Source organism: Dreissena polymorpha, chromosome 1, assembly GCF_020536995.1.
Source record: "Dreissena polymorpha isolate Duluth1 chromosome 1, UMN_Dpol_1.0, whole genome shotgun sequence".
Lineage (NCBI taxonomy): Eukaryota > Metazoa > Mollusca > Bivalvia > Myida > Dreissenidae > Dreissena > Dreissena polymorpha.
In genome coordinates this window covers 137,237,761-137,265,251 of record NC_068355.1, presented here as the reverse complement: position 1 = coordinate 137,265,251, position 27,491 = coordinate 137,237,761, and the positions used below count along the sequence as shown (strand labels likewise).

Here is a 27,491-nt window from a genome sequence, read left to right as displayed (position 1 = left end):
TAATTGTTTAATATGCTATGATAATATTAAATTATAATCATGGAAAGATCGCAGCTGACGACATGATTTGAGCAAACATTAAACATAAATGTGCCATTATGTACTATATGATTGAAGATGTTGTTTTTTTCAGATCAATTATTTGATATGAATACATTTTATGAGAAATGCAATTCATGTGTCTTTTATTATTTTAGATGACTATACTTTCTGCACTATTCAAAGCACTTTACAATCTGATAGTAATTGTGTAACTGTTACAAACCAATAATCATGTTACACGTTCACGAGACTCCGTAAGAACTGCAAAAACATGACTAAATTTCTTTCAGACTTATCGGAGAGCATTTTAATGACTTCTAACACTTGGCAGTTGCACTCCGGAATCTAACTCGAGAAAGTTACTGTGAACCAAAGTTCACGATTTCTTGAAGTTTCTTGAAATATAACCTGCATCGATAAAATTTTCAAATCTCTTAAATATATGGATGCGTTTTTTGTTGCATAGATTTACATGTTTTTGTCTGTATTATTATTTTAACTAATGTTTCATAAAAGGCAATTTGAAAAATGGTTAGCGTTTAGCTTTTTTACGTTACATGTAAGCGACTTCAAGAATGTTGAGAAATGGCACGGGGTCCGTGGAAATGGGGACATGGAACAAATCGTAAACATGAGAATAAAAACATAGCGCGTAGGAATATTCTCAAATGAGTTGTCTGGTAAGAACTGACTTGATTTTGTGTCAAACAGACAAAACAAATTATATTGCGCACGCGTAATGTGATTCTGGAACACAAAGACATTTAGAATACTTTGTGGAACACGATAGGTATACTAAAATTTATGGTTGTGAAACAGTTTCATTTTTTCCACACGTGCAGTATCCGTAGGTCAGCACAGGGACCTATACAAACATTGTATAGGTCCCTGGTCAGCAAGATATAATTAATTAAAACAAAAACAGGGACTACAGTTGAATCAAAGACCTATAGAATACATAGGTCTTTGGTTGAATTGAGACTGCTCTGGTCGGCATACCTGAAGGATGTCTGTGGATAAAAAAAATAATCGGATCATCAATATATAGCTGATTACATGTCTGTTTATGTTTATTGCTATTGTATACAGACATTTCATACATTAACGACAAATTCCTGTTTAAAATAATTAACTGATCGACCGTCCGCGCTTTCGCGGTCCGTATTCGTAAAAAATAAAGATACAGTGGGTTAAATAACCATTCTAAAGTTGTCTAAAGTAGACAATTGATCTAACTGAATGAAACAAGTATTGCTTTATAAATTTGTCAATTATTACGCGAAAACATGTTTGTTAATAAAAAATCGAGTTGGTCGCGAAAAACGGACTGAACAATTTTGTAGAGGTGTTCCGAAAAAACAAAATCGAAAGTACTTTCGTTTTGGCGACGCCACTTAAAATTTGTTGATATTTTAATTAATTAGTTTTTTTAAACGTCTAAGCGGTGGTGAGTGCAGGTTATATTGATCGTTCAAGAGTATTTTGAAACTTATAGGCACATTTAACAGGTTTTATAATGCTTGATGATCCTGCGTCTCATTTATTTATAATTATTTTGTCGCAATCGATTTTCTAATAAAAACAAAAATACAGTTCGTTGCCCTGTTCCGACGTTTCACCGGTTCCGATGGAATCCGAATGTACTTTCAGTAAATAGCGGCGGCCACAAAGCGAAAGTTGTTTCGTTTTACACGCACACGTGCCATTGTTGAACAAGCAGTACATGATTGATGAAATCTTTATCTTAGGTAACAAAATCCCAAATACTTTATGGCAGGTTAATTTTTTTACTTGGTTGAAAATCGGAAAAATGACGTTTTGAATAATGAGTTTCATGTCAAATTTTTCTTGGGCATGGCAGGGAATATTTTATAGTGCAGAAGTTATTGCACAGGTACAGACAACATATGTTAAAATATGATGTTAATCAATATCTGTTATCTGAATGAAATTATAAAAAAAATAAATGGATAACTTTTGGCCAGTTCCGATGGATTTGACGTAACATTGAGTGGTGAGGCTCCTCAGGGACAATGAGCAAATTCCTGCAATTTTACAGTTTTTGATAATTATTTAACTATTTTTTGTTGTATTGTCAGTTGCTCAGACTCCGGTTACATTTCAGTAACCTATTTATGTTCGTCTGTCTGTCTGTCCATATTTTGATATGAAAGAGATTATTGAAATATTTCCAACACATGGCGGTATACATGTTGATATAGACTCCTATGGCCCAAACAATAAATATTGACTGTAAGCAGGCATTGACATCCGATATCACCATGCTTTTTCAATCATTTTCTGTTTCTCTTTTATTAAATGTATTCTCTTTTTCTTCAACAGGAACATGGGACAAATTAGGCTTTATAACAGTGGGTCAGACTGCAGGACTCCACGTAATAGTAAATACAGTTCCCGGAAGCAAGCTCAACATTGAGCCCAGCACAGTAAAAAAGCTACAAAAATAACTTTGACATATAAGAGGGGATACAGAGAATCACCTGGTAAATTGATTAGAGTGAAAGAGGCCATAGAAGATGTAGGAAGAGGTATTCCTTTAACAAGAGCTGATAGGAACCATTATTGTCAGAAAGATTCAGAGGATCCAGATGGTTGGGTTCAATGTGATATATGCGACAGTTGGATCCATGTTTCTTGTATCCCGAAGACCATGACTATGATAGACTGCTTTAACCTCTGGAAGGAGTATAATTATTTTGCCATTTGTTTGTCAATTAATAAAATATGCACTTGTATCAGAAATGAGCCTACTTGTATATGTAGCTACATGTAATAATTGTAATAACGATAAAAAAAACAACATAAATCATAGTTATGGTTCATTGTTTTATATTGAAGGACAATCACATAATATATGTACAAATGTACTTTTGTTTTGTGTCATTTTTTTTTTTACATCTCTTGTATCTTCATTGCCCTCCTTCTCGGGCATACTATCTATGCAATCAGAGATGATATTAAAGTCATTATCTGCACAGGTTATGATGTAGTCACATGGAATGACCACACCCCCACCTGTTGCTTCCGGGGCTGGCCAGGGCGCAAAGCTAGGGCAGGGCTCTCCAGTGGCTAAGCAGTGATTTTAACCCCCCAATTCTATAATATTTCTGAATGCACACCAGCTAGTCCTCTTGGCACATGGCCTATGGGGCAATCCTGCAATGTCACACAATATTAAGAAACGACTTTGGTCTGTTACATTCTGTCTCATTTCTGGAGAAAAGTCCTCAATAGGTGGAATCCACACTAATGCTGGCATTTTCATCATGTAGATTTGTATATTCTAAGTCCACATTTAACATCGGTATGCATTGGAGGCCTTATTTTAAATTGGTGATAGCCTTTCATAACGCTATCTTCAATTTCGTACCTAAACATGGTGCCTATTTCCCAATAGTTGTCCAATATTATTTCTGCAGCATATTAAGACGTTTTGCATTCCCCTAATTTACCTCTTTTAGTGATTTTTACGGGTTAGTAAAAAATAACGGTGAACCGGAACAGGGCAACATAGTGCGATGTAAATATTTATAAATCTGAGAAAAAATATTTTGAACTTCAGGTTAATCTTTTGTGATAATTTAGGCAAGTAATTGGTCGACCTATCCCAGCATAAACATGTCAAAATCCCGTCGGAACAGGGCAACGAACTGTAACAATAATACTTTTCTTGTTATCATCATCATCATTATCATCATCATAACAATCAAAGTTATGCAAAATTAACAACAAAACTAACGGCAATTAAAGCATTAATACAAAAAGAAACACGTAAAAACTACTGGGAATATTTAGAATTAGTCATTTTTACTGGTGATGCTGAAAACAACAAAAACTAAAAATTCTACTCATACATAAAACATAAACAAAATGAAAACTGTGGCATAGCCCCGATTAAAAGTGATGGAATACCGGTAACGTATATTGACGCCAAACAAAAAGCAAACATCCTTAATAATCAATTTGAATCCGTATTCTCCAAGCCTAAACCTATGAATCAAAGACACCAAGCTGAAATTAAACCTCATAAAATCTGGAAAGCACCCAACAACTTCAAGCAAAATGGATAACATAAACATTACCCTACCCGGCGTAGAAAAATTGTTAAAAGATCTAAATCCAAATAAGGCCTCCGGGCCAGACGAAATATCACCTCATCTAATGAAAGAACATTCATCATGAAATAGCACCATACTTGACAAAAATCTTTGTGCATCACTTGACACTGGCTCCGTCCCCACTAGACTGGGTGTCAAGCATGCAATTATCGGCCCATCTCCCTCACTTGTATATCCTCAAAATTAATGGAACACATCATTGTTTCAAACCTCATGAATTATTTTGACACTAACGATCTTCTTAATCCATTCCAACACGGATTCCGCTCTAAACATAGCTGTGAAACACAATTAATCTCCTTTTCTCAAGAAATTTATGATAACCTAGAAGCTGGTAAACAAACTGACCTAATAGTAATGGATTTTAGTAAAGCTTTCGATAAAGTAGACCACAAACTCTTAGTATTCAAACTTCTCAAACTTGGAGTAAACAGCAACACTACTTCTTGGATTTCTTCTTTCCTAAAAACATCGACACACAAACTGTAGTGGTTGAAGACCAAAAATCAAACTCAGCCCCAGTCATGTCAGGTGTACCCCAAGGGTCCGTACTGGGGCCCTGCTTATTTCTAGCCTACATTAACGACCTTCCAGACTCCTTAAAAAGTAGGGCACGGCTCTTTGCCGATGATACGGTGGTCTACCTCACCATTAATAAAGAAAATGATTGTTACAACACTCCAAAAATGACCTACACAAACTAGAAAAATGGGAAGATAACTGGTCCATGGAATTTAATCCTGATAAGTGTGAAGTAATAAGAATAACTAAAAAGAAAAGGATAATTAATTTCCTTATAAACTTCATAATATAGAACTTAAAACAACAGAAAAAGCAAAATATCTCGGACTAACTATAAGCAATGATCTCAACTGGAAAACGCATATAAATAACATAACATCTAAAACTACTAACACATTAAAATTCATCAAGAGAAATGTCAAAACAAATAACAAACAAATAAAAGAAACAGCATACAAAACATATGTCAGACCGCAACTGGAATATTGTTCCTCAATTTGGCATCCATGGCAGAAAAATCTAACATATCAAATAGAAAGAGTGCAAAGATCAGCAGCCCGTTATGTGTTAAATGACTACCATTACACCAGTAGCGTTTCACATATGATAAAGACACTAAACTGGCAAACTCTAGAACAGAGAAGAATAAACTCATCCTTGACACTACTTTATAAAATTGAACATCATCAAATCTATGTAGACCACCAACATCTTACAACAACAAGACAGTTAAACTTCTTGGTACCCTTCTCTAGAACAACTTATCATCAAATTTTTTTTCCCAAGGACAATCAGGTATTGGAATGGCCTGCCATACAACGTTAAGAGCAGCACCAGCCTCAGTCAGTTTACTGCAGGCCTGGCCGCTGTCCCGAAATAAATATAAGTATCTTGTTTTTATACTTTTATCAGTAGTCAATGTAATAACTTTACATTGTTCGTCACCATTTTATTTTGTATGTCAATTAACATCACTTTCATGTACATACTGTATATATATTTTTAACACGTGACTTTTAACATTCTCTGTTCCCCGACAGACGCCTTCCTGTCATAGTCAGTAATTGACTGTAGGAAGTATCGAGTAGAAGTAGAAGTAGAAATCATCATCATCATCATCATTATCATCATCATCATTATTATTATAATTATGATTATTATTATTATTATTGGCACTCTTTTACATATTAAATATATTGCTGTTATTGTGATCATCATGAAAACCATCTTCCTTTACATCAAATTACCAATAAGAAGAAATTTTATAATTTTATTATTAAAATCGCATTAAAAAATATATAATCAATATTCTTAATTATTCCATTTGTCCAAATATTAACAGGTAGCACAACAAAATGAACCCTTATTACGAGGACACTCGAGGTCGAGACATGAAGGAAAGGAGATGTGATGGACATTACCCAGGAGGGTAAAGGAGGGGTTATGAAGAAACTAGTGAAAGCAGGATTCAAAGATGAGAGTTTTCCAAGCTTCGGGGATCGAGTGACATTCACTTACGATGCTTACATCGGAACAGAGATAAACCAGGACCAAAAGTTTGATTCTACAGCGGATGAGGGGAAGATGTTCAGTTATGAATCATTAAAAGGTAATGATCGTTAAAATCACGCCTGTTACCAATAATGTTTTATATTGTTTTTTTGAAATAATCTTTCTTAGCAGAAAAATCAGTGTTTAGTTATTTGGTGGTTGAAATACAGTCTGAGCTAAATTTAAAGAAGTTCTTTTTAAGGTTTGAGAAATTTTATGATATGGAATGGTAATATTAGTACAATCAAAAATTAAGATTAAAAAATATATATATTCTATAATTGATTAGTAAATTTCAGAATTAACATAAATAGTATATGGGTTACCGGTAAAATAAAATGTGTCAAGGCTAATTGTAGTTTTATTAGGCACTTTTTTCTGTAAAAAAATCATTTTGTTTTAAATTTACAGGAAAAATTATAAGGGGCCTTGAAATGGGAGTGCTGACTATGGAAAAAGGGGAACATGCTATATTTACAATTCAACCAGAATACGCCTTTGGTGAGGCTGGGATACCAGGAAAGCCAGGAAAAGCAGTTGTCACATTTGACACCAAAGTCATTGATATTGAATGTAGGTAGTGATATTAGATTTGCCAAGTTTATATATTAATTTGTTTAATAATATTGCTGCCTCTGGTAGTGTGTTTTGTAACGATATTGGCCTTTAGGGATCTTAAAACTATTTATTATAATCTGACCATATACTTTTTCCTCTTTAATAGAGACCCCTTAGAAAACACCATTTATTATTGAAAAAAAACTTAAATACATACATGTATTTATTATTATACCCAAATATCTTAAGCTATTAAATGGAGATATATGTTTTTATCTTAATTGAGCATTCCGGTGCTCATTTTGAGTTATTGTTGTCACCCCTATGCCAGTTGTTGTTTGTCATGAAATGTCACATTTAAAGGGACCTTTTTCACATATTTTGTCATGTATTTAAGTTTGTCATTGAATGCTTTATAATGAACAATGAAAACATTGGATCTTAAAAGCTTCAGTAAAAAACAAGAACAATTAAAGAAAGAAAAAAAAGGGTAACCCTCAACTGGGCTCAAACCACTGACCCCTGGAGTAAAAGTCTAACGCTTACCGGTAGACTGCTAGGCCATCTGTAGTCTGTACTAATACAATGAGTGATTTATTTTATACTTTATATAAGCAATCTTCGTAGTGTCACAAAATATAACAACAACGGAACTCTTCAAAGTATTGAATAGTTCGCAATGCAACGCTTGATAATTTTCAGCTTTTTAAATCGTCAAAAGATGCATATAATGTATATTTTAGAGCATGGTAATGTTCAGTATTACTGTTTCCTCACAAATATCATAACTAGAGCCAAAATTTGAAAATTGAAACATTTTTTTTAAATATTGTCAAATTTACCAAAACCCTTAAAAGGTCCCTTACAAATGTCAACACTACTGAGGCTTTATTGCATGCAGTCTTGATGAAACTTCCTCATAGCTGTTTGCCTCGACAATCTCGAACCCAAGTTGGAATTGTGGTCATGTCAAAAAAGTTGGACAAATCTTAGAAACACTAAGCTAGAGGCCATATTTATGACTCAATCTTGAATGAAACTTCCTCATACTGTTGCCTCGACAATCTCTAACCCAAGTTGGAATTGTGGTCATGTCAAACAAGAAATATCTTTAAAAAAGATATACGGCGTTGATTGTTGGTTGCAGTTAATGAAAAGTTAAAGACTTCAATGAATGAGATCAAAGAGTAGCGAATGTCTTTTTCTGTGAAGTTCTTAGCTGCAGCAAACGCAGTACGGGATGATACGCGGAGTTTTCGGCTTATTTTACATTATTACAATTGCTGGTCATAAACGCATAGATACAAAACAGAAAACCAAAAGAAGAATGGAAGTGAAATTAAAACATATGAGTCAATCGGCCACACGCGAAATCCGTACATATTTAATATTATATACGCGGTTCTTTCGAACCAGGGACCTATACAAACTATGTTTGTATAGGTCCCTTTCGAACAAACCTGTTTTAGTGGTTGTCTGGCGTTGCTATTTGATTCGATTATAAACAGTATCGAGAATCATTGCGCTCATGCTTAATTCATTAGTCAATATGATGGCATAATTTCTTGTTAAATTAATTAAAAAATAATATTTATTATGGTAGTGTTTGTAAAACACATTAAGTATTATTGACAACATATGATATCGCTGGATGATCTTCATTTAACATATGTCTGGTCTAATTCCAGTTCACCTAGTTCACGCTTCTATAGCGTCCTTTATTATGTAACGATTATTTCCTGGCCGCGAACTCCGATCAGCACATAGGGTAGAGACGCAGCGATGACCTGTACGTAAACTCTGACATTCACTCACAGTGGCCGCAAATTGACCGATATACCTCGCGAGTTGAAATGCAATGCATTAAGTGAGTCTTCGCTTCCACTGCTCTCTATACTTTAACATGTTAACATGTTGACAGGAATATGGAAGTTAGTACTAAATATGAAAACATAGCCTTTAAGTGCAAACGTTCTCGCGCTGAAAATCTTCTGAAAATAAAAGGTGGACGCACAAACTGTATTGATGTCGAGATTGAGTGTAAACTGTTCTATCTATTAAGCCTTTTCATTAGATATAAAATTGTTTCATGCTGAACACGCAGTAAAACAGTGTTACAAAGACGCGGACATGTTTCCAATGTTCTGGTCGTATTCTCAAATCAGCCAATGCAGTCAATGAAGTGTATTCATCTGTACTTGGCCGCGGGAAGTTTTATTTGAATTCTATTTGACGCTAACAAAGGTCAGGCTAAGGTGAAAAGCTGGCTTAATACAGCTTACGCCGAAAAAGTTGGACAAATCTTAGAAACACTAAGCTAGAGGCCATATTTATGACTCAATCTTGATGAAACTCGCATATCATAATTTCTTTTAGGTCCTGATTTTTCTAATGAGCAGGACAAATCCATAGTGAAGAAGATTATTACGCATGGTGTTGGATTCAATCAAGCCAACTTTGGATGTAAGGTGACAAGTAAGTACATTCAGTTTTGATACAGATATGTTCTGAGAATAAATATGTTTTGTCTTTACCAAGAAATGTTTGTCATTTACATGTAGATGAAAAACTACACATTTTCTTCATATTGATGCATATGTACATGTAAGAAGTGACTTGTGATGTCACTGGCAATGAAGTCAGTAATATACTGATGCTAGTAGAAATTCATGCTGGTGTGTTATAAAGCAATGGCTACAACTTTTAACAATTCAGCATGACTGACTCTTGCTTCTCACATCGTCCAATGTCCTTAACATATGGGCCATGTTGGTGATGAACAGTGGCGTAAGCTGCTATAAATGCACAGCTGGCCCGGGCCCACAATTTTTTTAAGATGAAAAAATAAAAATGCTTTAACTTCGAAAAACGCATTTAACATGTTGACCCTGAGGGGGGTGAGGTGTTAGAAATCTGCATTTCATATTGACATAATCCTCAAACGATGGATTCTGGTCATGTTCAAAGGACATATCTTCCAGTTATCAACTTTACTTTCTTTTATGTGCATAGATTCTAGCTTGTTTATTTTCACGTGACTTTCTGTTACAAGTTTACATCGATCTACATGTAGATCTACTAGTCTCCCTTTCAAACTACAGTAGTTGTAATCGATTTAACTCATTGAATTTCTAAGAAACAGTCCGAATTATGTTAATGACTGCAGAGAAATTTAAATGGAGCACTTGCCCCCGTATCCCGATCCATTGACTGAATCCGAGTTGGTTTGGTCCATTGATGCTGAACAAAAATGTGCCGTTATAGACATGCAGACAGTATTATTGGAAAGAATGCCCATGGTTTGGCTTGTGAATAAGTGGAGTGTTACACTTTTAAATGTTTCTCTGTTCCATATTGTTTTAAAATTTAGTTCTCTGGTATAAAGATACAAATACAGTGAAATTTAGTTCTCTGACATTGAGATAAAGCAGTAAACTATCAAAGAAAAACAGGCCAAAGTCTTATATTCTCTTATCTTATTATTTGTCTAGATATGCTTTAAATCTCACCACAGGCGTTATAGGATTTTAAAATGTTCAGGGGGAGGACCCCTGGCTCCCCCGCTTTTATGCATCATATCCGGGACTACAGCTCAAAAAATGCTATCTACGCCCTTGATGAAAATCCTTCCACTTCTAGAGGATATTAACCCTTTATGTATTATGAAGTGTTTGTAGTCCCTTAGAAATTTATATTTGATTGAAGACCTTTTTTACTAGATTCAAGTTCTAAAGGCTTCATTTCCAACTCTTAGATACTGATGAGCAGCAAACAGCATAAAACCTGAACAGAATGCGAGTTACTCGCAGGCTGTTCTGGTTTTATGCTGTTAGCACATAGCCATTTTCACTTTGCTTCTGAGTGGAAACGGGTTAAGAGCAGACACACATAAAAGACTCAAACATTTGACCTTGAATAATGACTAGAGCTTGGGTGATTGACTAATGCCTTCTGGACACCATAACAATGACCTAAATATTGTAACTATTTTTCATGAAAATCCTATAATGGTTGTAGAAGATAATGACCTGACATGTAAAAATAGGCTACAAATTTTTACATTGAAGTATAACATAACCTTGGGCGGGCATGAGTGAGTCTTGTCTTCTGCACATGGTCACAATGCCCTTAACATTTCAGGAAAGTTTCAGTTTTATGATAATCCATGAAACGGTTTGATGGTATGGAGCACACATGACAAACAGTTTTTTGAACATTATTCAAATGGTATAGGAGATAAAGAAGAGAAAACTTAAATTGAGGCTTAAACCTTTGGCCCTTGAGTATGAAGTGACCTTGAGCAGGTATTGTCTCAATGAGTTCCCTCAATGTTTAAACAAGTTTCATGACAATCCTTTAAAACCTACATATATAGGAGATATGGAGCAGACAAAAAAGTGCTTTAAGCAGACGGGCGGTCAAATGGCATTTCTACAATCACCCTTACCCCTTTTCGGCTGGGGATTGTAAATAGAATTACAAGTAAAACTTTGATACAAAAGGGAGCAAAAGATGTCAAACATAACAGTGATAACAATAAGCTGTTGTGATTTAATATAAATTTGAAATGACTTGGATCAGAGTTGACACCTAATGTATAATGCTATGATATTTAACAAGATAATAGTATCATGTTGACAAGCTATGGATACTTCTTGCTTGATTCAGTTGACATAAAGTGTGAATGTAATGGCCACGTCTATTATGACTGGGAAAAGAAGACATTTCTACTTGGTGAGGGCACAGCAAAGGGAACAGATGTACCTAAAGTTGTTGAGGTGAGATGGTGTTAAAAATGTTAAATTGAATTAAATTGAATAAGGTGCTGTTAAAAACACATTTTTCATACCCCAAGCTTAATTGAGTATTGACATATAATGATGCAATTTCAAATGATCATGGATTGTTGCGTATCATAAGTTATGATGTTAATTTGTGAATTTGTGATTTCGTCATCATGCATTAATAATTACAAAAGTATGCACCTTTAAAGTTGTTTAATTATGCCACTTTGGTAAAAGCCAGCCATGTCCTGCATGGCGGTCACGATGTCAGTATACAAATATAAAGTACAATAACCTTAAAAATGGCTCTAAATTTGATTTTAATGTTTATATCAAACTGATTTATCAAAACTATACTAACATCTACTTTTAAAATCACTTTCTCTGAAACTGCAGTGTTGTTTTTGTTTTCGGCTAAAACACGGTATTGGTGCTGATTTGCATTTTTTTATGTTATATTCATGGCAAAGAAAAATTATACAAGATAGGAATTAATTTTAAAGGTCCACAACACTGGCATATACCCATCTTACTTTCCTGAAAATTTCAACCCATCTTACTTTCCTGAAAGTTTCAAGAAGCTAGTGTTACACATTCTTGAGATTTACCTTGAAACATGCTCTAAAAATGGCATTTTTTAGCATTATGCAGTCTCACTTGAAAAAATCTTTTGATTTAAATTAAAAATGCTCTTGATATCAACAACAAATGATGAAAACATTGGTATAATGTTACACAGACTTTTATCCGGTACAATTTGCTGCTTGATTAATGAAATAGGTAAAATATTATGAATTTTATAAGTAAAATACTACCAGCAGGGATTTTGTTTGTACACTAAAATTCATACATATACTTATTGTTAAACTCCAATCATTAGTACAAAATTTCAGTAAATTAAACTTGTATTAACATAAGAAATTCAGAAATGTATTAGGATAAGTACAAAACCCATTCAAACTACTAGATAAGCCGGGGTTTTAGCAATAATAATAGTTCATTGGTAAATCTTTTTATTTAAAATTCTGTAGTGTCTGTAACCATTGAAAGTTTATGTGGCAATAGTTTGGAAGTTTTTCCATGCAAAAGTATAAATACTACATTTGCTAATGTAATGTCTAAGTTGGCTGAAATTTGCCTTGCAAATTTTATCATTTTTGAAAAATACTACTTAGAAAAAGTTACAGACACTACAAAAATGTGTAAAAAACTAAGGAAAAAAATCCCTGTTTTACACCTCATGTAGATTAAGTTTTACTCATAAGAATAATTATGTAGTTTCCAAGAAAGCATTGCATACAGTGTATGTGTAAAATACACAACTGTAAATGAGACATAAAAACACTTAAATTATTCAGATCATATGGTATTAAAATAACCTTAAAACAACATTTAAAAAAAATTATTTTATACATAATATATAATTGATTTACAACTAGTAATATTTTGACATAAATTAAAATTATAGACAAAGATTTCTCAATATTCCTATACGTACAGGGCATTTCTAAGTGACAAATATTTATTTATGTTGATCATTTATTTAAACAATTGATCAATTTGTTGTTCAAAGTTCATATTTGTACACATAAACCCATTTATGCCTAGTGGACTCTCACATCCTTCTAAATTGGATCAATTTATTTCCGAAATTAGGGATGTCTATTATATTTATTTCTATATTTAGAATATTTCTTACAGAAATTCCTTTAAGCTAACAGCGCAGACCCAGATGAGACGTCTCATCTGGGTCTACGCTGCTTGCCAAGGCCTTTTTTCTAGACGCTAGTCATAAATGGATTAAAGCAAATATGTATAAAAATTGAAGCAATTATACAAATATAACAAGATTAAAAGATTCATCTGAAAAGCAACAAAAATGCTACATAACCGGTAGGTATCTTTGGTTCAAACCCAATGATTGCCAGCAAATGATATGAGACGAAAGGCATACATATTTCTGTATGAAAATACTCCAATTAGTTTGGCTCCGAGAATACTGGGCTTTATGCATGTGCTTTAGTGTCATCCAATATAAGCCTGTTCAGTCTGCACAGAGTAATCTGGGGAAACGATTTCTCAGAAGAGACTTACTTTCAACTAAAATTCCAAAAGCGGAAAGTGTTGTCCCTAATAAGCCTGTGCAGACTGCATAGGCTAATCTGGGACGACACTTTTTGCATATGCCGGGTGTTCTTAGAACGAGGTTCAAATCTATTTTTATAATAAGATCCATGCGCCTCAAATATCTAAATAGATTCTTAAAAAAAAAGAAGGAGCCAAAAACTGGATCTTACTTAAAAATATTTATATTATGCACAGACAATAATATAAACAGTGATGTAAGACCCAACAATTCTCCAATACAAATTCTCCCATTCATTAAACTGTTTATATTTATCAATATATCTGATTATCATATACAAAAATTGAATAGTTAAATCGGTGATTAAAATTATGAATAGAACCCATAATTGTAAAATAATGAATAACTGCTTAAAAATTATTTTGTTCCAATATATTTTTACCACCTGATAAATAAATTGGTCAATAATGACAAAATCCATGCATTCCAAACAACCTTAATACAAATGACATACGTTTGGCATTGTAAAAATAATTTGTATTACAACATTCAATAATATACATGTTAAAATGTCATATACTTAATTGCAAAAACAGATCAGATAAACTGCATAAGAATACTTCTTTAAAATTATGTGATTTGGTCCTAAAACGGCCATTTAAATGCAACTAACAAATTATGAAATGGGCAGTGCTCTGTGAAATGGGGATTACATGCATGTGTGTGAAGTGTCATCCCAAATTAGCATGTGCAGACTGCACAGGCTAATCTGGGACGACACTTCACACACATGCATTAAACCCCCTTTCCACAGAGCACAGCTAAAATGTAATCCTTAAAACTGCGTGTGCAAAGGGGCAAAGCAATACAAATGAGATCATGTGAGCACTTATAACCTTCACAGTTGTTTGACATACCAAAACTATGTAACAACATTCCAATAATCATACACGAGAAATGCACATAAATGTAATCATGATTGTATTTATATCAGAACCACAGGGTGTATACAATTTTACAATAAATATCAACAAAATACAGACATGAAATATATTCACCATTAGGCCATCATATGAATATTTAATACTTAACTTCAATCAGAAATGGGGAAAAACATCAAACACAATAAAATGTGTTTTCTTTAATTAAACGTTGATATTAAAAGAAATGCACCAATAAAGTAAAATTGGCAATTGATAAGAGAACCTGCAATATAATTAACAAATTGGTGACAGTGTATGGGTGGTAGAAAAATGAAATGGTTCAGTTAAATGAGTTTGTGAACACTTTGGGCTAATGGCCGATATAAAAGAATTGGGAGATTAGTTATATTTTTAATTCTTTTAAAAAGGAGGTTGTGCATTTTCTACCCAGTGTTATAATAAAGATGATATTTTCATAAAAAATAATTAATGGAAAGTATATTCTATTTTCGAAAAAAATGTTTTTGGTCAAGGCACAAAAGTTTCTCTGTTTTCGAAAATGGTTATGACACATCAAAATGACAACATTTCAACAACTCATCTTTAACAAGTACTATATTTGTTTCTTAAACTCATGCTCAATCTGTGTCTTGAACATAAACCAATGAAAATGATACCTCAAAGACAACAAGGTCCCAATTGCTTATCAAATAATTATTATAATTGCAACAGGGGTAAGCTGAAGACATTTGGGCCGCGCTCTGTGTAAAGGGGGTATAATGCATATGCGTAAAGTGAAGTCCCAGATAAGCATGTGAAGTCTGCACAGGCTAATCAGGGATGACACTTTCCGCTTTTATAATATATTTTTAGTTTCAAGTAAGTCACTTCTTAGCAAAAATCCAGTTAAGGCGGAAAGTGTCGTCCCTGATTAGCCTGTGCAGACTGTTTTCGGCACACCCTAGTCGCAAATCCAAGTTCCTTAACATGCACTTGTAAGATACATCTGGACCCTTGAGAAAGAAAGTTTTTGAATTTCAATGAAACATAAAAAACAGACCAATTAGAATCCTTGTTACAAGTCAGCTTTAATACTCAACATTACAGACTGACAGGTGAGAATCCTTATTACAAGTCAGCTTTAATACTCAACATTACAGACTGACAGGCGAGAATCCTTATTACAAGTCAGCTTTAATACTCAACATTACAGACTGACAGGTGAGAATCCTTATTGCAAGTCAGCTTTAATACTCAACATTACAGACTGACAGGTGAGAATCCTTGTTACAAGTCAGCTTTAATACTCAACATTACAGACTGACAGGTCTTTGTTACACAAGAGCTTTGATTTTCATACTTGTTACACGTGACCTTTGATATTCAATGGTTGAATGTCTACTACTAATATTAAGTTTAAGAATCTTGAAAGTAATGCAGCCAGGTTGAAATAGTTGTTGAGCTTAGGGTATATGTATCACAGGATGGATTGGTTCTTCCTGAGACAACAAAACATCGCAACTGCAGCAGTCATCGTTAGAATCTGCAAAAAAAGCAAATGAGCATGTGTCATACATATTGAAGAATGGATTTGAAGAAATAAGCAAAACGAGCATACTACGCAACTTGTTTATTGAATTGATAACATATAATAAGGACAAAATATTGTGGTGTTGCTGCAACAAAAACAAATGTGTTAAAACTCCTAAGTAGACTGTTCAAATCAAATATAACATACCTGTAACCCATGCGAAAGGGATTTTTTTACTGGACATGAGGTTTGATAACCTTTACAATATTTCGGACCTCACTAGATTTTACAGGATCTCATTCTTCCTTAACCAAACAGTAGCAATACCTTTTAAAGAGTTTAATTTTATTATAATGACGTTCACAATGTAAACCATTCTAAATACAATAAAATAACAACTGAATTAAAACCCGTTCTATGACAACGTATGGAAAAAATCTTTTCATTAAAGTTCAGCAAACTTTGTGATTTTTTATACACTACAATAAATTTTAAACAGCAATTTAAAACACCAGTACTCTTAGAGGGGGTAATTACGTGACGATCAAGATGACGACGTCCGTGCTGAAACAGGTCTTTTTCACCTTTTATACCCTTTAACTACTTTTGTTAAATTTTAAAATGCCGCTCACTTTCCAGCCATTTCATTAAGAAAGTGATAAGGATTTATTTCCTATTAATATTGATTTTATACATCGACATTACTCGCAACGTATGTTCTTAGCGGGAGCTGTAATTTTAAGATCCGGCTTAGAAACAAGGTGCATTATTTTATCGGATCTAAGAATCGTGCTTAGGGATTTTTTCGTCACGGGTTTAAAGGAAGGAAATATTGTTTAATAATAGCAAAAATATAATGAAACTGAAAAACAACGAATTGTTTTAAGGAAGAAAATATATCGTTTAAAACTAGTAATAGCAAAGATTGTAATGAAACTGACAAAACATAAGAAGTAACCTCTTTTCCTGTACATTGACTATCACAGAGCTAAAGTGACTTTGTATCCTTAATAAACACAATGTCAACATCTACATAAGGTAAGGGTGATGTGTGTGCAGCACGTTTTTGAAGACAACATGAAGACAAGTAACAAAGCTTTGCAGCTAGTTGTATTGATGTTAGACAAAATGCATCATTTTAGTTTAACAAAGAAGTAAGACCTGAATCAGTCAAGTCCAAAGGTAGATCACTGTCAAGGTTAACAAGAGAGTGATGTTGGTGCATTGTTGGTTTTCATAGGTAACATCCATGAAACTATCAAAGCTCTGTAGTAAGTGGTATGGACATTAACAGACTAAAGAAAGTGTCATCGGTATAGTACCAGAAAGGCCGTTTACCAACAAGGCCGCACCAAAAAGGCCGCATAAGTGAACCAAAAAGGCCTCATGGTATACCAGAAGGTTTGATTCCACAAAGGCCGAAAACCAAAAAGGCCGCATACCAAAAAGGCCGAATACTAAAAAGGCCTCAAAGGGTACCAAAAGGCCAAAAAATGAACCAAAAAGGCCTTAAAGCAACTATTGTTATTTTAGTATGTTATACATTAACTTCTACTTCTACAAGCAAACATTTACAGACAATATACAGTCACACTGACAAAATACAACAAAATTACATAATAATATTGTTAAACATGTGAATTCTATTTTTCATTAAATAAAGTGGAGTACAACATAAAACATGAATGAAGTTTTTATTTTCTTTATTACAAAATATACATAATTTCAATTAATTTCAATTAATTTAATTACATGATAATATTGTTTAACCTGTGAATTCTATGTTCTATTTAATCAAAATGGAGTACGACATAAAACATGTATGAACTTTTTTTTATTTACTTTATAACAAAAAACACGTTGTTTTTACCATGCCAAGCAGGTAGGCTATACCAGTCTGTATGGTTGTCTACGCCACAACACTTCAGCTGAGTACGGAAAGCAATAGCCAGATACAGTGTCTTCCAAGTTCATAATAATATCAGCACTTCATTGGTTGTTTAACTGACCAGCACGTTACAACATACACATGTACTTTATTACAACTTTTATATGGCGTGTTAAAGCCTAAACAAATTTTTGTGTATTTCTTAAGCTGGTTAACAATTTATAATTGCCTTTTAAAGATTTGTTTCATATTTGAAAGAAATTTCAATACATGTTACTGTATTTAGCTTAAAATTACATTAGTTGGAACCTAAAATAAATAAACAAATTCTATTGATTTTTTACCTTCAACAATATATGTTCAAAATATAAGGTGTGTCATGCGAACATGGATTAAGGAGCTACTCTTATAGATTATTTTAACAATAAAAACTTGCAAACTGTACATACATCAGTCTGAAAACTGTCCACTATGGCTACCACCCCTCCCTCCGCAGACCCTGCCAGTTGGGGGTCATAATCTCTGTGAAGACTGAGCAGAACCTCCTCATGCAACTGGCGCTCAATCTGAAACATTGCCAGTGTGGTATTGCCATTGTAGTATTAGTTGAAACTAAATTATTTCAGCTTGATTGAATTGAAAGCCTATGGCTTATTAAAATGCTCTCTGGCCTGTTTCCTGGATACTTGGTATCTATGGAGGAGCTCTAAAACAAACCCTTCAGAAGGGATCAAACCCGTTACCTCCCAGTCACTAGGGAGACATGAGCACTGCCACCTTTAGTCTACCCTAGCGCCAGCATTGCAATTGACCACTCCCCAGCTGTCAATCAGACAAACTTATCAGCCAATCAGATACTGCCTTATCACAGTCATTCAGTAAGACATGCAAAGACGGTCATAGTTAAAGATTGAGTGTTGTAGGTATCAGAATAAGGTGAGCAGAGGTCAAGATTATTTTAGTCGCATTCTGAGAAAACTGGGTCTAATGCATGTGCGTAAAGTGTCATCCCAGATTAGCCTGTGCGGGTAGGACACTTTCTGCTTTTATGACATTTTTCAATTAAATAAAGTCCCCTCTTAGCAAAAATCCAATTAAGGCGGAAAGTGTCGTCCCTGATTAGCCTGTGCGGACTGCACAGGCTAATCTGGGACGACACTTTACGCACATGAATTATGCCCAGTTTTCTCAGAACACGACTCATTCGGTGACTGGTTAATTATTGTCTGTTATATCAAAACACAGGTAAAGGAATGATTGTCTGCAACTGTACTGCCATGGTTGTCTCACATATACATTATGGTCAAATTGGACTAAGGAGCTCATGACATTTGAGTATACAGTATTTTCTTTATTAACAAGTGGCAAACAATGTAGTGCTTTGTCAAAAGCTACAGACATAACCAATGCTCTCGGAATTTGATGCTGTAACTGTTCCAAATTTATTTTGTTTGAATTGTCCCCTCACACAACAAAGTACACTGCTATTACTGGTCACCAATGAACTCCAAAAGCATTAGGCATGCAATTCATCTGTTCAAATACATGTAACAGTGAAACATGAAAGACATATGTAAATAACTGCCAGAATAATAAAAAAATGTCAGTTTTTAGTTTACCTCTTTTTTGTGAGTAAGGCACCATGGTTACGTTTGCTTGAAAAACATGGCTGCGAAGGGGCGGGGCATTTTTCCTTATATGGCTATATGGCTATAGTAAAATCTTGTTAACACTATAGAGGCCACATTTATTGTCCGATCTTCATGAAACTTGGTCAGAAGATTTATCCAAATAATATCTTGGACGAGTTTAAAAATGATGCCGGTTGGTTGAAAAACATGGCCGCCAGGGGGCGGGGCATTTTTCCTTATATGGCTATAGTAAAACCTTGTTAACACTCTAGAAGCCACATTTATTTTCCGATCTTCATGAAACTTGGTCAGAAGATTTGTCTTTGATGTGTTCGAAAATGGTTTTGGTTGCTTAAAATATATGACCACCAGGAGGCGGGGCATTTTTCCTAATATGGCTATATATCATGCTTTAGTAAAACCTTGTTAACACTCTAGAGGCCAGATTTAATGTCCGATCATCATGAAATTTGGTCAGATGATTTGTCCCAATGATATCTTGGATGAGTTCGAAAATGGTTCCGGTTGGTGGAAAAACATGGCCGCCAAGGGGGCGTGGCATTTTTTCTTATATGGCTTTGGTTAAACCTTGTTAACACTCTAGAAGCCATATTTATTGTACGATCATCATGAAACTTTGTCAGAAAATTTGTCCCAATGATTTTTGGACAATGTCGAAAATGGTTCCAGTTGCTTGAAAAACATGGCCACCAGTGGGCGGGGCATTTTTCCTTATATGGACTTATGAATCTTCATGAAACTTTGTCAGTATATTTGTTTAAATGATATCTTGGATGTGTATGAAAATGGTTCTGGTCTGTTGAAAAACGTGGCTGCCAGGGTGTCCACTAGTCATGAAAGTTGGTAAGAACATTTTGTTCTAATGACATCTTGGGCTGCACAGAACAGGTCAGTTCCTTTGAATCTCAGGTGAGCGACTTTGGGCCATTCAGGCCCTCTTGTTTTACAGTTGTTAAGTAATTTCTATTTATCTAAGTGTGAAATTGTACTCAAATTTTCCTGACAAAAATTATTAAATTGGTCATTGTCTTAAAAACAAACATAAATATACCTTTGTAAGCGTACAGGTATGTATCTTTTTTATTTGTGTTCCATTCATTGAAAACAATTTGCTTCATGCGAGCTTACTTAATAGCTTTTGCTGTTTTTCACAAACGTCTGATTCATTTTACTTGTGCATTGTCAATCAATTTTTCACTGTCTAAATGTTTCATTGTAAATGTTAGTGGTTTGCTTCATTGACACATGTCAACATGTATAAGCTGCTGTAAATGAAAAGTTTTCGAAAGAACTTTGGCTATAAAACTATAAGAAGTAACATGAAGTGAAACATGAACACCGCCATTTTTTGCACTGGTTTCATTTTTCTTCATTCAAATTATTTGGCATAGCATTTATTGTTTAACCCCTGTTTTCCTCTGGTTTCTGATTTATTCCTAATGCTTATTGTGCTAACACGATCATGGAGTGCTCACACACCAAAATCTTCAAATAACAGGACAGTGGATTCCGTGGTTACGAGAGTGGAATGAATGATATCGGGGACTGGGACAACAACATGGCGGCTGGCATGATGACCCTGGAGGAAGAGAGTGCTGCCTTCGGGGAAATCATTCCAGAGACCGGTGGAAATCACGGAATTAACCGCTAGCCTCTTTATCTTCGGCGTGAATGTGTGGAATAGGAATCTGAATACTGTGTGTTATAGAATTATTCAAGCTAGATTTGAAATTATAAATAAAATAATGGTTTTATGCCCTCTGGGTTGATATTACGGAAAATTATCGAAAATTTATTTAGTCAAGGATTTTATTTTAGGGAAAAGGTGATTATCATGTGAATTTTAAGTTTTTGAGAATATGCACAAAAACAAGCAGCACAATTATGTACACCTGCTTCTTCATTAACATTTCTGTGTTTTCTGCAGCTTATCGCAGTGTGCTATTTTACTTCTACCTTGTACGTACAAATTATGTGGTAAACTGGTCTTTTTCATCACATGCTAGTAGCTACCCTGCAATGGTCATATTGATAATAAAAACAAGCTTTGTCTTCTTTTATCTTGATTGCATTTTTATAAGTATCCTTAATCTACCTTTCCTTAAAACTTTATTAATACTTCTTTGGCTCAATGTGCATGTATTTTTAGCTCGGCTGTTTTCGGAGAAAACCCAAAGTATTGTCCTAGCCAGCTCGTCGTGTTGTCCGCCGGCGTCGAGATAAAACCTTGACATTTTGCTCTACAATCAAAGTGCTTCCACGTACAACTTTGAAACTTCATATGTAGATGCACCTTGATTAGTTCTACAGGCCACACCAATTTTTGGGTCACTAGGTCAAAGGTCAAGGTCACTGTGACCTCTAAAAAAATTAATCTGACAAGCTTTCGCAGCTGAGCGTTGCACCCGTTATGCGGTGCTCTTGTTTATTACTTATGGTAGAACTATTTTTATGCCCCCGGTAGGGTGGCATATAGCAGTTGAACTGTCCGTCAATCTGCCCGTCCGTCCGAAAAAAAACTTTAACATTGGCCATAACTTTTTTAATATTGAAGATAGCAACTTGATATTTGGCATGCATGTGTATCTCATTAAGCTGCACATTTTGAGTGGTAAAATTTAAAGGTGAACATCATCCTTCAAGGTCTAGGGTCAAAAAAACAAATCAAAGGGAAGTAATAAGCTTTAAATGGACATAATTATCTGACCTGCCAACGTATATATTTTTGTTAAATAAATCAAAGCGGCGCAGTAGGCGGCATTGTATTTCTGACAAACACATCGTGGTGAAAGGTCAAGGTCAAGGTCATCCTTCAAGGTCTAAGGTCAAAAATACAAATCCAAGGGAAGTAATAAGCTTTAAAGGGAGATAATTATTCAATATTGAACATAGCAACTTGATATTTGGCATTCATGTGTATCTCAAGGAGCTGCACATTTTGAGTGCTGAATCTACAGTCACAGTAGTGGCTTTTAATTATTTGCTACTAAAAATAGAGATTTGTTAGAGGCAATTATTTTCAAGGGAAGTAATTTATATAATTATAAATCTTATATTATATATTTCCTTACCAAGAATTTAAGTTTTTTTCAAAGTTATTGTACAGATTTTTTATTTTGATTATTTATGACTCAAATGATTGATTTGTCAAAGGTTTTTTTAATGATATAATTATCAATTCTTTCCTGTACTTATTTGTGAATGGTAGTGTTCATTACATACCTATGGACTTATGTTCATAGATGAATGACGAACTCTGGCTATGATCTCTTTGATAAACCACAGGCCTTGGTTGTCGCCCCTCTCGCCCCTCCCCGGATGGATTGGACAAAATCCAAGGGAAGTAATAAGCTTTAAAGGGAGCTGATTTCTTTACCTGCCTATTGATAAATATAAATTTTATTTCAAAGCGGCTCGGTAGGGGGCATTGTGTTTCTGAAAAACACATCTCTTGTTATGTTTTTTATGCCCCTTAAACAAGCATATTTTTTCTGAACTGTCTTTCCCTCTGTCAGTGTGTCTGCTCTTTTTGGTGTCTGCTCTCTAACTATCTAACCAGTTGTCATGAGATTGCCACCACTCTTTTTGAAAATGTTTATTGGCATAAAATGGAGGCCAAGTTTCTTTACCAGCAAAACCTCGCGGGGCACTTAGGAGTTCTAACTATTTGTTTGTACAGAATTCCAGTGTTTCATCTCTAACATTGCCACACATATTGATAGATTTTTTAAATAGCATGGCACAAATGTTAACAAGTATTTAACACCATCTCTGATGTTACAAGGCCATAAAACAGTTTATAAACAGTTTCTAAATTCCTATCTTTGTCATAACTTTTTTCTTGGATGGATGGATTTTAAAAAAATCTGAGAAACAATTAAAATTTCACTAAACAACATGTTGCCTGCACCTTGTCTCCCAACCTCAGAGGTTAAGGTCTCACTTAAGTAAAGGTTAAATAAAAAAGCTTGACGTGACTGTAACTTTTACATTTATAATGCAATTAAAAAAACTAACCCCTTATGACCACCTAAAAGATAAGGCTCCTTGCCAAGGAAAGGCCTTCTCCCTATCTTAAAGTTTAAGGTCACTTACAGATGTCAAATTTTAATTTTGAACATAAAACAATTTGTCATATTGTAACCATGTCAATCATCATGCAATTAAAATTAACTAATCACAAATGTCCACCATGAGAAACTGCTCAGATATATCAGACATGTAACATCTGTATCCCTATACCACAAAGGTCAAGGTCTATGGTGGTAGATCTCAATAAAAGTAAGTGAAGTGGACAAGATCCATAACACCAACTTTCATAATTCTACAGGTATTGCCCTTGTGAATGTTCATGCTTAATTTGTGTCCATGGCATATTTCAACGATAAAATGAAGTGTTGCGGCCAAAGTTCATAGATATGAAGCTTGCATCTTTGTGAAACCAGTTCTTAAGAATGAGCTCTCAGTTTCCTCTAACAAAGCGTCATGTGGACAGTATTTAAGGAAGGCATAAGATAAGTAATACTTTGGAGAATAAGATAGGTAGTAATTTGGACTTTGGAGAATATTTGGTTGCTTTTGGTATGGGATCTTATTTTTATAAACCCATGAGAGAGACTAATCATTTTTTTCATGGGTTCTTACATCTTTCTCATTATTGTATGCAGTTTTTAGCTCACCTGATTGCTCAGGTGAGCTTTTGTGACCGGTCTTTGTCCGAAGTCCGTCCGTCGTCCATCCACATTTGTTCATAAACACTCTAGAGGCCACATTTATTGTCCGCTCTTCATGAAACTTGGTCAGAAGCTTTGTCCCAATGAAATCTCGGTCAAGTTCGAAACTGGGTATTGCCGGGTCAAAAACTAGGTCGCTAGGTCAAAAAAATGAAAAAAAAACTGGTAAAAACTGTAGAAGTCACATTTCATGCCCAATCTTCATGTAACTTTGTCAAAATGTTTGTCTTAATGATATATTGGTTGAGTTCAAAAGTGGTTCCGGTCCGTTGAAAAACATGGCCGCCAGTGGGCGGGGCAGTTTTCCTTATTTGGCTATAGAGAAACCTTGTAAACACTCTAGAAGTCACAATTTGTGCCCAATCATCATGAAAGTTTGTCAAAACATTGGTTTTATTGATATCTCGGACGAGTTTGAAAATGGTCCAGATCGGTGAAAAAACATGGTCGCCAGTGGGCGGGGCATTATTCTCTATATGTATATAGTGAAAACATGTGAACCCTCTAGAAGTCACATTTTTGGTCCAATTTTCATGAAAGTGGTCAGAACATTTGTTTCCTTGATATGAGAGTTGAGTTTGAAAATGGTTCCGGTCAGTTGAATAACATGGCTGCCGGGGGGGGGGGGCAGTTTTCTTATTTTTATATACAACATGTAGTAAAAAAAGCTTGTGAACACTCTAGAAGTCACATTTTTTGCCCAATCATCATGAAACTTGGTGAAAATATTTTCATTATATTATACAAAATCCTTGTAAACACTCTAGAGGTCACAATTTTGTTTCAAATTTTATGAATCTTGGTCATAATATTTATTTTTGTAGGCAAAGTTTGTTGTTTGGTAAGGGGGGTCAACTCAAAATATAGGTCACCAGGTCAAATCTTACAAAAACAAAATCACCCCATATGCCAGAGTTTTGGTTCAATGATGATGAAACTTGACCAGGATGTTTGTCTGGACAATATCTAGGTCAAGTTTGACGTTTGGTAAAGATTGAATGAACCGAATCCTCTCAGGTGAGCGAACTAGGGCCATCTTGGCCCTCTTGTTTATTATTGACGTTTGAAATAAAAACAAATGTTTATTTGCTGATATTTCTGCTGTTTCAGAACAATGGTGCCACATCTGATGGGGGATCCTCAATGTCTGACTAGGGAACTTGGGACTGTATACCCCACCCACCTGTGATTAAATTACAACCGAGTAGATAGGACAGTGGCTTAGACTTTCTAAAGCAGATTGTGTTATTCAAGAAAGAATAATTGCTTAAGAATTGTTTATTGAGCAGTCAACAATAATTTGGTTATGATGCATAAGAATTCAATTGCAAAGATGTAAGCTTCAAAAAGAAAGTATTTAAGATTTGTTTATATATGCGAATTTACAGCAACAATCAAAATATTATATTACACATTACAACATATTTTGCTGTTGAATTGAAAAGTGGATGTTTAGATTGTTTGCTCTGAATCTGAACTTTTTTGCATCACTTATTGTATGGCTTAACAAAGATATGGTGTTCCTATAATAAGTACCGGGTAGAAAAAGCTTTTACAGCATAAAAAGACTGTTTGATAACTTTAACAACAGCTGTTATTTTTGTGGTGACAATATTGTAAGAATAAACAAGTTTGTTCTGTTAGTGCTTCAAGTTTTTAATTTCCCCCACCCACTATAGTGGGGGACATATTGTTTTTGCACTGTCTGTTGGTCTGGACGTTGGTCTGTTGGTCTGTTTGCTCCAACTTTAACATTTGCAATAATTTTTTCAATATTCAAGATAGCAACTTGATATATGGCATGCATGTGTATCTCATGAAGCTGCACATATTGAGTGGTGAAACGTCAAGGTCATCCTTCAAGGTCAGAGGTCAAATATATGTGGCCAAAATCGCTCATTTTATGAATACTTTTGCAATATTGAAGATAGCAACTTGATATTTGGCATGCATGTGTATCTCATGGAGCCGCACATTTTGAGTGGTCAAAGGTCAAGGTCATCCTTCAAGGTCAGAGGTCAAATATATGTGGCCAAAATCGCTCATTTTATGAATACTTTGGCAATATTGAAGATACCAACTTGATATTTGGCATGCATGTGTATCTCATGGAGCCGCACATTTTGAGTGGTGAAAGGTCAAGCTCATCCTTCAAGGTCAGAGGTCAAATATATGTGGCCAAAATCGCTCATTTTATGAATACATAGGCAATATTGAAGATACCCACTTGATATTTTGCATGCATGTGTATCTCATGGAGCCACACATTTTGAGTGGTGAAAGGTCAAGGTCATCCTTCAAGGTCAAAGGTTAAAAAAAAATCATAGCGGCGCAGAAGGGGACATAGTGTTTCTGACAAACACATTTTTCTTGTTTTATATCTGATTTATCTTTGTTTTTGCATTAAATGTTGTATATTTCCAATTACATCACTACATTACGAATGTAACATGTGCTTTTTTCACAAGAAATTATTTAGTGTAATTTTGTGTAACTGAAGTGTTTTAAAAACATTATGTGTAAAAATTGTTTCAAAAACACATTTTCACCATTTATGAATTATGATCATTATGTTTGACTTATTGTTTTGACTGTGCTGCTATGGGATTTCTGCAGTAAATGTGTCATATTTGGCAGTGATGAGACAATTGTGAAATGAATGGGTACTTATGTCTCTAAGAGTCAGGGGCTAATTAATTATTTACTTGTCTTTGAAATTCTAGAAAACATTTTATATGTGACATATTGAAAACACTAGCATTTGAAAGAAGCTAATAACTTGACATGCTTAAAGGCAACAGTTGTTTTGAAATATAACATTTATACATTTTATGATAAGAAAAGTGTCTAGTAAATAAATGTGTCATGCTCTCTCCTAATATAGTGTGCTGCTTCACTTTTCTCCCAGGCCACTAATGCTACTCTAAGTTAGTTTTCTCCAAAATTGTTTTTTAATACATAAAGAAATTAAAACAATTTTGTGAACGTTTTAATTGTTTAATATGCTATGATAATATTAAATTATAATCATGGAAAGATCGCAGCTGACGACATTGATTTGAGCAAACATTAAAACATAAAT

General features: G+C 34.4%; 2 protein-coding genes across 4 annotated transcripts in view; one reads left to right on the top strand and one right to left on the bottom strand.

Annotated features, from left to right (window-relative positions):
* The window catches only part of LOC127851305 (peptidyl-prolyl cis-trans isomerase FKBP4-like), a 319,376-nt gene that overhangs the window by 58,270 nt on the left and 233,615 nt on the right, over nt 1-27,491 (top strand). Inside the window, exon 11 of one of the 3 annotated variants that reach the window (XR_008035743.1) lies at nt 25,520-25,616. Coding sequence is in view for 1 of the 3 variants with exons in the window: in XM_052385093.1 (XP_052241053.1) it covers nt 25,520-25,564 (45 nt within the window). In the remaining 2 variants the exon portion in view is untranslated. Of the gene's footprint in view, nt 1-25,519; nt 25,771-27,491 lie in introns of those variants that run through there. The other 2 variants (XM_052385072.1, XM_052385093.1) reach the window with 2 other exon arrangements.
* LOC127851412 (tetraspanin-4-like) overlaps nt 15,966-27,491 on the bottom strand; it is a 63,854-nt gene continuing 52,328 nt past the window's right edge. Inside the window, exon 8 of the mRNA XM_052385203.1 lies at nt 15,966-16,148. Within this exon, the coding sequence (XP_052241163.1) occupies nt 16,083-16,148 (66 nt within the window). The 3' untranslated portion in view covers nt 15,966-16,082. The remainder of the gene's footprint in view (nt 16,149-27,491) is intronic.